We start from the raw sequence: 13,099 nt of genomic DNA, 5'->3' as shown, positions 1-13,099 counted from the left end.
AATTAAAATAGAACAAAATGTTAAAAAAAGAATTATATCAGATATCAAAAACAGTAAAATGAGAGAAATACCCAAATAGTGAAATATACACAAGAGAAGTCTAAATAGCTCATGAGTCAATTTAGAAAATCACAACAGAAACAAAAAAATTTGATGAAAACCAGAACATATCAAATTTTATGTTTAAAACAATACTTAGTTTATTTATAACTTTAAAAACATTGTCAAAGAACAATGGTCTAAGATAAAGTATGCTACCACATTACAAAGCCAAGATGATACAAAATGAACTATAACTAAAAGGAAAGAAATAATATAGATTAAAAAAAAAAAGGATCAATGAAATAAAAAACAAAACAAAAACCAAAGAAAAAAACTTAAGAGAAAAAAAAATGCCTTTAAAATTATTAAACAAACAAAAATTTTAAATTAAGTATATAAAAGCAATACAAGGTGTTTTACCTTATCAAAAACTAAAGAGTTGACCTCACCACAGATACTACAAATATATTTTTGGCAAAATAATACTAATGCTACAAAAACCTCTTTAGGAAATGTAGTAATATTATCAACTTATTTTAGTAGGCCAGTATTAATCTAATACTAAAGCTAGAAAAAGACTACTATAGATTAGTACTCTTCTTGACCACAAAAGCAAATATCCTGAGAAAATATAAGCAAATCAAGTTAGTCAATTTATAAGAATTATGCAACATGACACTAATGAGGGTTTAATCTAGAAATAAAGGTAGGTTTTACATCCAAAAATATCAATGTAATAAATGTTATTCATTATTTGAGTAATAAATTTACCCATATCTCTATTAGTATAGAGACAAACAGCATCAAAAAATCTGAATGGACACAGAAAAATAAATTTGACCAAATCTAAAATCAACTTTCAGGCAACTTATACGAAACACAAAATAATTTCTCTTAATAACAGGAATAATTCAAGAATATCTCCTATTAGCACTTCTACTCAATTATGTACTAGAGCTTCTAAGCTAGGTAATAAGAAATTAAAGAGGTAAAGTCCACAATCTTATGAAAACAAAATCAAATACATAATATTACAAAATAAATAAACTGAGTTAGATTTCAAGTTATAAATCAATTATATTTCTCTATTCTTACAAGAAATAATTTGGAAATAAATGAAAGACATACTTACACTGATAACCATACAAAACATGTCTGAGAGAAATTTAAAAAGAACTAAGTAAATGGAGAGACTATATTCATAGTTTGAAAAAATTAATATGACTATTGCAATTTGACCCCAATTAGATTTATACATAAAATACACGCCAATACACATTTCTGGTACAAAAGGACAAGCTGAGCCCTGGCTGGTTTGGCTCAGTGGTTACAGTGGTTCTCAACCTTCCTAATGCCTCAACCCTTTAATACAGTTGTGCATGTTGGATGTGGGCATATCTGCACACAGCCTGGAGATGGACAGAGGAACGGTGTCTCTGTTTCGAAGACCATCGGAAATACGTGTTTTCTGACAGTCTTAGCGAACCCTGTTAAAGGGTTGTTCCACCCCCAAAGGGGTCACAACCCACAGGTTGAGGACCGCTGGGTTAGAGCGTCAACTGGAGGACCAAAGAGTTGTGGGTTTGATTCCAGTCAAGGGCATGTGCCTCACTTTCAGTTCAGGTTCCCCAGCCCTGGTCAAGGTTGTGCGGGAGGCAACGAGTCCAAGTGGCTCTCTCACATTGATGATTCTCTCTCTCTCTTCTTCTTCTCTCCCTCACTCTATCTGAAGATAAAAAAAAATATTCTCAGGTGAGAATTACAAAAAAAAAAATTCTGTAAGAAAATATAGTAGAAAATCTTTCTAACTTTAGTTTGGGCAAAATTTCTAATATGAGAACAGAAAAGATAAATTTTTTTGATAAAAGTATATTCAGCAAAATCATGTATTTCCATTTAAAAGACATTACTAATAAAGTAAAACACAACAAACTAGGAGGAAATAGTGGCAAATCTATGTATTGAACACAACTTGTACTCAGAAAGTAGTAAAAACTTTATATCATCATGTATGAAAATGGCAAACAATCAAGTAAATATCATTAGTTACTAGAAAAATACAAATCAAGCATTAATATAAACCATTATACATCCATTAACATGTCTAGAATTAAGGACTTATCAAATATCAGATGTTAGCAATTATATGGAATAAGTATAACCTCACACACTGCAGGTAGAAATGTAAAATCCAGAACTGTATTAAGATATTCTCAGAAAGTTAAACATTTGTAACAAAACATCAACTCTACTGACAGATACACACTCCTAGATATAGAAATAAAAATATATCCACCAAAAGTATTTTATACAACTCTTCATAGTAGCACTACTGATAATACTTAAAACAACCAAAATATGAAAAAACCACAAATATTTCTAAAGTTGTAAATTAAAATTAAGAGCATATATCCATCCCATGCAATGTAGTAATAAACATGGGGAGAAAAAAGTCTAATATAATTCATTTAAACCCCTTAAAGCGTAAACATTAAAGACCTAAAGCAAATTAGTGGCTTCCTTGGACCTGAATAGAAGTGAACATGATGACACCTGGTCACAAAACACTTTTGGGGTTATAGACATACATCTGACCCTTGAACAATATGGGGGTTGGTGGTGTTGCCTTTGGCAACTGGCACATGAGGATTCTCAATGGCCACTTGATCATCGAACAACTCTGTTGAACTGATTGAGTTAAGCACCTGAGTCAACTGAAATTAATGGGTCAATTTAAAAGTATCTGTGATTGTCTGGCCAGTGTAGCTCAGTGGTTGAGTGTCGACCCATGCACCAAAAGGTCGCAGGTTCAATTCCCGGTCAGGTTGTGGACCCGATCTCCAGTGGGGGACATGCAGGAGGTGGCCAATCAATATTCTCTCTCATTGAGGTTTCTATCTCTCTCTCCCTCTCCCTTCTCCTCTCTCTGAAATCAATAAATATATATATATTTTTTTAAATAAAAATATCTGTGATTAAATGAACCTGCACGATTCAAAACCTATGTTGTTCAAGGGTTAACTGTATACAAAACGAGGGGGGTGGTATTAATAAACACACCACAAAATACATTTACAAAAATATTAAATTATAAACTTTAAATGGGTTATTTTAATTGTATATAAACTATATTATCTCAATAAAACACTGGGGAGGGAAATAGAATCATATCATTCATCGATTCAAAATCCTCATACAGTTTTCCCATGCACTCAAATATCCATTATCTTTATAAGAATATATAAACTTAAAAAGGAAACTGGCTACCTGTTTTTACTCAGAACTCATAAAACTACTTATTTATTCCTAGTTCATACTACTCAGGCAAGCTAGCCATCTTGAAAGCGAAAACTCAAATTACTACAATTTGAGAGATAAATCCAAACCAGTGCTTGGCAGGAAATTTTGAGCAATCAATACATGTAACCAAAAAATAAAATTAAAGGGCTTTGATATCAATCATCTAAGACAAGCTTCTGCTCTAGGAAAGTGGGGGACAGGGGGGAAAAATTTAATCAATGTAAGCAGAAGGAGTGAAATATTAACAATTAAAACAAAAATAAATGAAAGTGAAAACAGAAAATCAAAAGCTAGTTATTTAGTTATTTGAAAAAATCAATACAATTGATAAACGCTACCTGAGGGGGAGAAGAAAAACAAACACGGGACACAGATCTCATGACCAATAAGTTAATACAGAAGTCCTGCCAAGGATGGGTGGCTCAGCTGGCTGGAACATTATCCATACACCAAAAGGATGCTGATTCGATTTCTAGTCAGGGCACATACCCAGGTTGTGGGTTGAATTCCTGGGTTGAGGCAAGTATAGGAGGCACCGAATAGATATCTCACTCTTTCTCCTCCCTCCCTTATTCTCTAAACATCAGTAAACATATCCTCAGGTAAGGATTAAAAAATGTTAATACAGGAATACTAGGACCAACTCTATGCCCACAATATTTGATAACCTGCACTCAACTGACCATTTCCCCAAAAGACATATTAAGGAAACTGAGTCAACAACAATAACCTTTCATAACAATAAGTGTTGCTATGTCTAGAGGAGTTATCTGGCAAATTCCAATAAACATGTAGGAAATAAATTATGCCAATTCTCTACAATCTCTTCCAGAAAGAGAAAACATTTTATAACTATACTGTGAGGCTGGGATAATGATTACCGCAATGCTCAAACCAAACTTAGAAGACATTATAAGAAAATCAATAAACATTTCCTCAAGTGAGGATTAAAACCAACAAAAACAAAACAATGCTCATCATGCCTTAATTACCAATAAAATTTAAGGGAATTGTAAGGCTGTTGGTATTTTTCTCTTTATTCCCTACTAACATAATTTATATTAGATAAGTAAATCTAATACTGTAAAAGTTAAAATTCTCATATAATTATGATTTTAAATATTTTTAAAGATAATAATATTCCTTAAATATTTATTTATTCTTCTTAAAATGTACACAACCCAAAGAAACTGTTATGTAAGAGCAAATAAAGCAGCTAATCTTTCTTTTACCTGAGTGGAGTTATACAGCTGTTTTCTCCATGGCTCTTCTGTGCTGCTGGTCAGGTTTGTGCAGTTATGAGGTAGAGTGAGTGTGTTTTGCTGTAGGTAAGGCACATTTCCATCACTTCCACTTCCTGTTACATAATTAATGCCTACCAAAATAGTGTCTGCACTCCCTACCATTTTTGGTGGGCCGCAAGGAGCATAGCCTGCAGAAAAAGGTCCATTGGACAAAGGTTTTTCAAAACAAGCAGAGTGAACTTCAAGCTGAGAGACACTAGATACTCTCGGCAGAGGAGAATATGGTTGCTGGATAGAAACAGAGTTTGCAGGCACTGATGAGTCAGCTATTGGCCAATAAGGAATTCCAGTAGTTTGTCCTGTTTGTCTCATCTTCAAAAACAAAGAAGAAAACCTGCTTGTGTGATTCTGAAAATGTGTCACTAATACATCCCTAATTCAGTATAACATTTGATCTCTCTAGATTAAAAAATATACAGTTTGAAAATGACACATTATGTTCATATGGATAAAGCAGAAATCCTTTTAATTATATAGTTAAAGAACCTCCTTTATTAATGGTTAATAAGAACAATAAAAGTAGCTGAAAATGATGTCAATAATTTACAAAGCTAATTTTCCATCATTAAAGTGGATTTCAAATGTCCATTCTGTTTATAACAAATCTTTGATATAAAACAATCCTTAAAAGAGCTCCACCTCAGTATGAGTAACTGTTAACTATAAAATAATTAAAATAAGCCTTTATCACACATCTAAAATGTTATGCAAATAAAGAGCAAAATACCAAGTGTTCTGTTCTAAATTAATTTAAGCCTATTTAAGAGAATAAGCTGTCCATTACTATCTAAATTCAGATACGTTAATTCTATTAAAAATATGTAGAAAGTTGAAGTGAGCATTAGTATATTCTAAAATAACTTTTTATTCCAGAAAAACATTTCACATAACAAATATTAGAAAAAATTGGTATACATACTTGTTGCATTAAGACAAAATTACTTTCCAACTGTTCTAGCCTCAGTTTTTGTGCTGGATTTAAATTATCTTTATTTGTCTGAAGCTGTTCCAAGTGCTACAAAAAGGAAAAAGAATATAAAGTTAAATCCAAGAAATAAGACAGTATCAGGCAACCTGTTACTGAAAAGGCTACAAATTCAGAAACTTTGTGTGGTCGAATATAGTTACGCCTAACCAAAAGTAATTAATCCCATGATGAAGTACTTTCAGGAAAGCAAGAAAAGGAAAACCCATAAATTCATCTGAAGAAGGTTATGTATGTGTATTTCTTTTCTTTCTTTTTTTTTATTTTTTTATCCTCACCTGAGGACATTTTTCCATTTTTTTGTATGGATAGAGTGGGAGGGAGAGAGAGGAAGAGAGAGAGAGAAACATCGACGTGAAGGGACACATTGAGTGGCTGCCACCCGCACGACCAACCAGGGCCGGGGACAAATTGCAACCGAAGTACGTGCCCTTAGCGGGAACTGAACCCGGGTCTCTCCGGACCGCAGGCCGACGCTTTAACCGCTGAGCCAAACTGGCCAGGGCTATGTATGTGTTTTAAATTAAATATATTTCATAAAAAAGAAATTACAATCTTAAGAAAACTATTTCATTTATAGTAACAGAAGAGTTTATAAGCAGCAGTGGAAATGACCCAAAAGTCCAACAATAGGAATCTGGTTAAATAAACAGTAGTCTCCATGGAGTAAAAAATAGTATTATGTAGGTATAAAAAAAATAAGGAAGCCATACACAGAACTAAAAAAGTCTGGATGATACATATATCTTTCAAAGTCATAGATATACATAGCTTTCTACCTATATTTACTGTACAATAAAGACAAGAAGGTATCTATAACACAAGAATTTTTTCTTATATAGGTATAGCATTACCTCTGAAAATAAAAACATAAAAAAAGTTATTTACAATTATTGATTGGAAAAGAAAATTAAGTAGCTAGAGACATGAACTGGAAGGAGCATTTAAGTAGTGTATTCCATCTTCTAATTCTTACATTTAAAACACATAAATAGATTAATTCTTTAAAACAGTAAAAAACAAAAATGAATTATGAACTGCTTTTTCATTTTATTTTGGCCCTGATAAATGTGGGCTCATTATACTTATGTTCCATTTAAAACTGAATGGCTAAATTAATACCTAAAAATAGCTTAAAGCTTCCTATTACTACTTTTAAAATAGGGAGAAATTACTGATAGGATAAATATTTCATACATATAACTTCTGTTATATCAAATAACCTGTTGCTGTTAAAGTATGTGAAATAGTTTGACCACTATTCGAGTTCTCAGAACTATTCTGAAAAAAATTTAATTAAAAAAACAACAAATTGAAATATATGGTTTATTTCATACAGTAACAGTTATGAGTAGTGAGACATTATGTAAGAATTGGAAAATTTTCATACATAGGATGTATGTCTGAAAATCATTTAAAAATAATTTTAAATGAATAGTAAATTTAGAAATCTATGAATTTGAACATGTATCATTTATTTACTCCACCTTAAAAAATCTCTTCTATATTGTGGCTAAATCATGCTGTTCATTATCTCCATTCAACTGATTACAAGCAGAGAGTGGTGGAAAAGAGTATTAAGTTTATGAAAGCAGAAAATGAATAAAATGATTTGATGAACATTAAGTTATAACTCTTGCATTTAAATACTACTACAATTTTTTGCCCTGCCCAGTGTGGCTCAGCGGTTGAGCGTCAGCCTGCAGACCAGAGAGTCCCAGGTTCGGTTCCTGCTAGGAGCATGTACCACCAAAAAAAAAACACCCAAAAACAACTTACAATTTTGGATCAGAACATACTGCCAAATTATAACACAATAACTGAAGTACTTTTCAGTCTAGTATACAAGTTTAAAATAGGACAAGCAAAATTTCAGAACACTTAACTTCATTTTTTTAAAAATTGATTTTCAAGACAGAGAGGGGAAGTGGCAGAGGGAGACAGGAGGAGGAAAGAGAGAAACACCAGTTTGTTGTTCTATGTATTTATGCATTCACTGACTGATTCCTGTATGTGCTTGACGGGGAATCAAACCTGGAATCTTGGCATAGAGACAATGTTCTAACCAATGGTTACCTGGCCAAAGCAAGAGCTTCATTTTTGACTGGGACTTTCCATTTCTCTAGAATTTATCCATACCTTTATTGGACTAGATGTTCTTTTCTTCTTGGCAGGACTGGACAGGCCATCTACTTGGCTAGAAGAAATCATGTGTACTGGCAAGGATTGCTGTAAAATTGCTGTTTGACTGAGGCCTAACACAGGTTCAGTTTTTGGATGATGAGCTTTAGAAGCCTAAGGATTACAGAAGTAAGACAAAAATATGGTTCTACATATTCGTAATTCATTCCTTCCAATAATAAAACTTTATAAGTGGCATATTTTTCAAAATTATGTGAACATCATGTATTACAATTATTGAAGATCAAAGTCAAATAAATCATCAATGAAGAAATGTGTACCTTCTTGGGAAAAAAACTATTTTTTCAATTCAATAGATTAGTATGATAATCCCTTAAAAAATCCCTTCCAAAATCATGAGAAATTTTAAGATTTTATACTGTTATCCCAAGTTTCTTCCCATATCAGAGGAAGTCATTTTTTTAATCTAAAATTTCTTTGCAATTAAATTTGAAAGAGTTTTATTTTTGTTAAATAAATGCCAATCCTGCTCTTGTTAAGTTTGATTACCACAGACTGGAAAGGACCCTTAAAGCTGGGTACCTACAGAATATAACCCAACTTCTCACCTTCTGTGCTGTGTTCATGGCACCCTGCCTGGAAGTAAGCTCTGCAGGTATTGGTAGGCTCCATGCCTCCTCAATACTAGGAAGTAATTTAGTTTTATTCTGTAGACTACTTTGTGGAAGGTTACACAACTGAGCCTAGGAAAAATTATGTAAAAAGCAAATTTAACACAGGCCTACTAAAGTAAGTCCACTAAATCTTCCTGAATGTTACAGGTATTTATTTTTAAAGAAAACATATTTTACTTGTGGGGTTTTAGGTATATGCTTAATATAAAGACGGTGGCTAGAATATACCTGTGCAAATAAGAACAAAGCTTAGTTCTGTTTTTTTAGAATTCTCATGGATATTGTCCCATAAAATTTCAAGCAAGACGGGAAAAACGTGTTCTTTTCTCTAAAATGCTATAACAAACATGAAGATATCCCACAGAAAAATCATGCAAATTAATGTGCACCAAAAAGCGTATGTGTGAAAGGACATTTTAAATGCTACATATTAACTAAAATGAAAAGTAAAATAATAACACAAAATACTAAAACTTATGAAAACTACGGACAACAAACAGACACATTTTCCAGCCACCCTGTTTCTGCAAATTATCACACTGAAATGTGTCTTGTAAAACATGCTACTCAAAATTTTTACCTGTAAAAATTTAATTCTTCCTGCAAGTGTAGAGGTATTACTACAACTTTTGCTTCTAGTTGCATTTAAGTAGCATTTAATGGCATCCTGAGGCTGATTGCAGGATTCATAGAGAGTGCCTAGGTCTGTCCAGGCTGCTACATGACCATGGTCCAATTGTACAGCACATATATATGCTTGTAAAGCATCCATAGGCTGATTTTGCTGCTGATAGAGCACACTGGAAATAGAAACAAAGAACAGGTTGTGTAAAATTGACTCGGTATAACATTAATACACACTATACTATATGTACTACAATAAACTTATGCATCAAATAAAATGCTCTTAATTTTATATACACAAGTCTTACCCTATTGAACACCACGTATCTGCACTGGCTTCTGACTTATCAATAGACTGCCTATAAGATATAAACGCATCCTGAACTTTTCCAATACTTGAATAGCACCTGTAAAGGGGAAAGGGGAGAAATATATATAAAAATAGATATAGAGAGACACAGACACACACACACACACAATATTCCATTAATAATTAAAGCAACTATATTTATTTGCCAAAATGATGTATGTGGAAAGAAAAAACACTAACAAACTAACATACAGATATCTGTCTATATTGCTCACACATACATTTATATATTTGTCCACATTACAATTTTCTGTTAAATGAATTCTCTTTCATTAGTTATAATACATTATATTAATAAACTTTATGGGAACCATTATAGCCCAAATTTGTTCAATGCAATAATATTCAAGGTTAAACACACAGAGCTCGATTTATGTAATTTGAACTTGCAAGAAATAATATAAAGTTAAAAAACAAAAACTAAAACTAATTTCAGCAGATCTTAATTTTCATTTCTGAACTTCCGTCAAAACAAACATTCTTTAATTCTTGAAATGCACAAAAACGAGACAGTTAATACCAACTATTAAATTAAAACAAAACCTATTTTAAATGTCTAATTTAATAGGTGCTACTAATAATTGTAAAAATTTTAATCTTAGTTTTAAAAATCATTTGTGAAGGCATTAAGGGAAGGCCAGTGTATGGTGTTTTTATCACTAAAACAAATTAATCAAACAAAAATTATATGTATATAGAAAATGAGTAAAAGAATAACTGTTCTGTGTGTCAATTATTGGAAAAGGAAACAGAAACTACCATAAATGTACCCTTAAGTAGTTCTTTGTTTTTAACATTCTCTTTTTCTATCCTAACCTAGTGACATTTTTTCATTTATCTTGAGATAGAGTGGGTGGGGAAGAGAGAGGAAGAGAGAGAAACATTGATGTGAGAGAGACACATCAACTGGCTGCCACCCACACGACCCCAACGAGGTCAGGGACAAACTGCAACCAAGATACGTGCCCTTAGCGAGACCCGAACCCGGGCCTCTCTGGTCTGTAGGCCGACGCTCTAACCGGTGAACCAAACCTGTGGCAACATTTTCTTTTTAAGATGTAGGAATAGTTTATGCATGCATTTCCAAGAAACTATTTGTGCAATTTTAGTTTTTATGGCACTGGATAATAGAACATAGCAAAAAAGAAGTTTTAATATCTTTGGTAATTCATGTAACACAAATACTTGAGAACCACAGATAAAGTACAAAACAAGATAGAAGGCATTTCACATGGGTTTGAAGATTAAAAGCAAAAATTACTCCGTGAACAAATGGAAAATTTTAAATCAAACAATGGTCTATTTGAGATTTTTCTTTTCAAAAATGCAAGCGGCCCTGCCAATGTGGCTCAATGATTGAGCACTGACCCATGCACCGAGAGGTCACCGGTTGAATTCTAGGGCCCAATCCCCAGTGGGGGGCCTGCAGGAGGTGGCCAATCGATGTTCTCACATTAATGTTACTCTCTCTCTTTCCACTTTCCTCTCCTCTTTCTCCTTCCCTCCCACTCTACCTAAAGATAAATGAAAAAAAAAAAAAAAATTACTCCCATGAGGATTTGAAATAAAAAGTGCAGAATATCCCTGGGCCAGTGTTGCTCAGTCGATTGAGCACCATCTCATGGACTGAGAGGTCCTGGTTTGATTCCTGGTAAGGGCACATGCCTGGGGCTGCAGGTTAGATTCCCAGAAGGGGGCATGCAGGAGGGAGCAAAGGGATGTTTCTATCTGACATCAATGTTTCTATCTCTTTCTCCCTCGCTTTCTCTCCAAAAAAAAAAACAATAAAAATGTATTTAAAAAACAAAAACTGCAGCCCTGGCCATTTTGGCTTCAGTTAGAGTGTTGGCTCACGGACCAGAGACACCTGGGTTTGGTTCCTGCTAAGGGCACGCACGTACCTTGGTTGTAGTTTGTCCCCGCCCCGGTTGGGGTCATGTGGGTGGCAACCAGTTAATGTGTCTCTCTCACATCGATGTTTCTCTCTCTCTCTCTCTCTCTCCTCTCCCTCCCTCCCACTCTATCTGAAGATAAATGCAAAGATGTTCTCGGGTAAGGACAAAAAGAAAAGAAGAAAATTTTACTAAAAAAAACAAAAAGTGTAGAATGCAAATAAAAGAAGGGGTATAGAAGTAAGCCTTAGGAATGGCTAATGTGTGGGTTGTGAGATATACAAAATGCCACTGCAAGATAGAGAGAAGACAATTTCAAGGGTGAGCAAGCATTCTATGTGCCAGAGGGAGAATTAAAGACATAGCAGTGATGTAAACAAGAATAGACAAAAGAAACAATGTGGTAGTAGTAACAGAAAAAACTTTTTTAACAGAAGCAAATTTCAGATTAATAGACAAATCTTCTTAATCCTAAGAAAAATAAGTAATTTCTGAAACCAATATTTTCATATTCAAGTTTTAAAAAAGTGTAAAAACAGAGAATCAATGTGTTACATACTGATATCTGAATCCCCGTCACCACTTTCCCTGTAACACAATTTATAGTTTCCTCTGAGGTTGGCTTATGTAACAGAAGCAGCACTGCCCAAACTGGGTTTTAGCTCCTGGGACACTAATTCACTGTGTGACCTTGAAACCATTTTTCATCTCTGGACCCACTTCTCCTATCTGTAAAATGAGAGGGTGAACAAAGTTGCCACCTGATCACTACCAAATTTAATAGTTCTGTGACTGTGAGAGACTGTGGGTGTCACAGTTAGTTGAACTATTACCACATTCCCAACTTACTTTAGTATATACAACCCACTCAACACACAATATCAATATGCAGTGGACACTTGAATGCAGAAGTAACAAGTCTCTGAAATGCTAGTGACATCAAATTCCTATGAATTTTATTGGCAACGAAATCTTCATTTGGAGCTACAAAAGTTTTAAAATACCATTTTGACAAACTTGATTTTCTCTAACAATAAAGCAATACAGTAATAGGCAGTAGATGAGAGTAAGAACAAAATCATAGGAAAAAATTTAACAAACTAAAAATAATTACTGTCTAAAATGATAATCCTGAAATTAGAAAAAGTTAACATATATTTCAGAAATCAAAAATGTTCTGTGTGCAATAAAAATTTTTATTTAAAAAAGCTAAAATAGATGCCAATGTTTTAAATTCAGATAACTATAAAAAGCCCTTTATAAAATGCTATTTTTAAAGAAATGGAAGTTATATCATTACTAGACATATTTCATTATATCTTGATTATATATGATGAAACAATAACAATTTCATATATTATGTATATATCAAGCTATAAGTTTTAAACGTTGAGCCACAAGGATGAAATACCCAGATTCATAGTCATTATAATAGTAGGAATGCTAACAAATAAAACTATATTGGTGGGTGGTGGTGGTTAATGTTTACTCTACCCCCCTTCCTAGTAATAAGCCTTTTTAAAGCCCCTGTATTAAGATATACATTGTACTAACTGTTGTAATAATTTAGCTTTAAACTCAAATAGTACTTATTTATTCCATTTCTTAAACAGCCACTTTTCTCAGGCAATGGAAATAGAAAAGATTCACCTTCTCCCTGAGGACTTTACTGGAAAACAGTAAATGTAGACTCTCAAGTTCTATAATACAAGGAATGAAAACTACACTCCATTTATAAGCCTTGAAGAATACTAGAAAAAAAAATT

General features: G+C 33.2%; 1 protein-coding gene across 9 annotated transcripts in view; it reads right to left on the bottom strand.

Annotated features, from left to right (window-relative positions):
• Positions 1-13,099, bottom strand: part of LOC118616759 (lysine-specific demethylase 6A-like) — a 191,034-nt gene that overhangs the window by 102,550 nt on the left and 75,385 nt on the right. For 6 of the 9 annotated variants that reach the window (XM_036242190.1, XM_036242188.1, XM_036242186.1 and 3 more), the window contains exons 8-13: positions 9,380-9,478; positions 9,028-9,247; positions 8,382-8,516; positions 7,771-7,926; positions 5,566-5,661; positions 4,575-4,958 (exon numbers count right to left, since the gene is read on the bottom strand). In XM_036242190.1, the coding sequence (XP_036098083.1) occupies positions 4,575-4,958; positions 5,566-5,661; positions 7,771-7,926; positions 8,382-8,516; positions 9,028-9,247; positions 9,380-9,478 (1,090 nt within the window). The remainder of the gene's footprint in view (positions 1-4,574; positions 4,959-5,565; positions 5,662-7,770; positions 7,927-8,381; positions 8,517-9,027; positions 9,248-9,379; positions 9,479-13,099) is intronic. The other 3 variants (XM_036242192.1, XM_036242194.1, XM_036242195.1) reach the window with 2 other exon arrangements.

Source organism: Molossus molossus, unplaced genomic scaffold, assembly GCF_014108415.1.
Source record: "Molossus molossus isolate mMolMol1 unplaced genomic scaffold, mMolMol1.p scaffold_m16_p_40, whole genome shotgun sequence".
Lineage (NCBI taxonomy): Eukaryota > Metazoa > Chordata > Mammalia > Chiroptera > Molossidae > Molossus > Molossus molossus.
The sequence above is the reverse complement of the archived record's forward strand: the minus strand, read 5'-3'. Positions and strand labels throughout refer to the sequence as shown.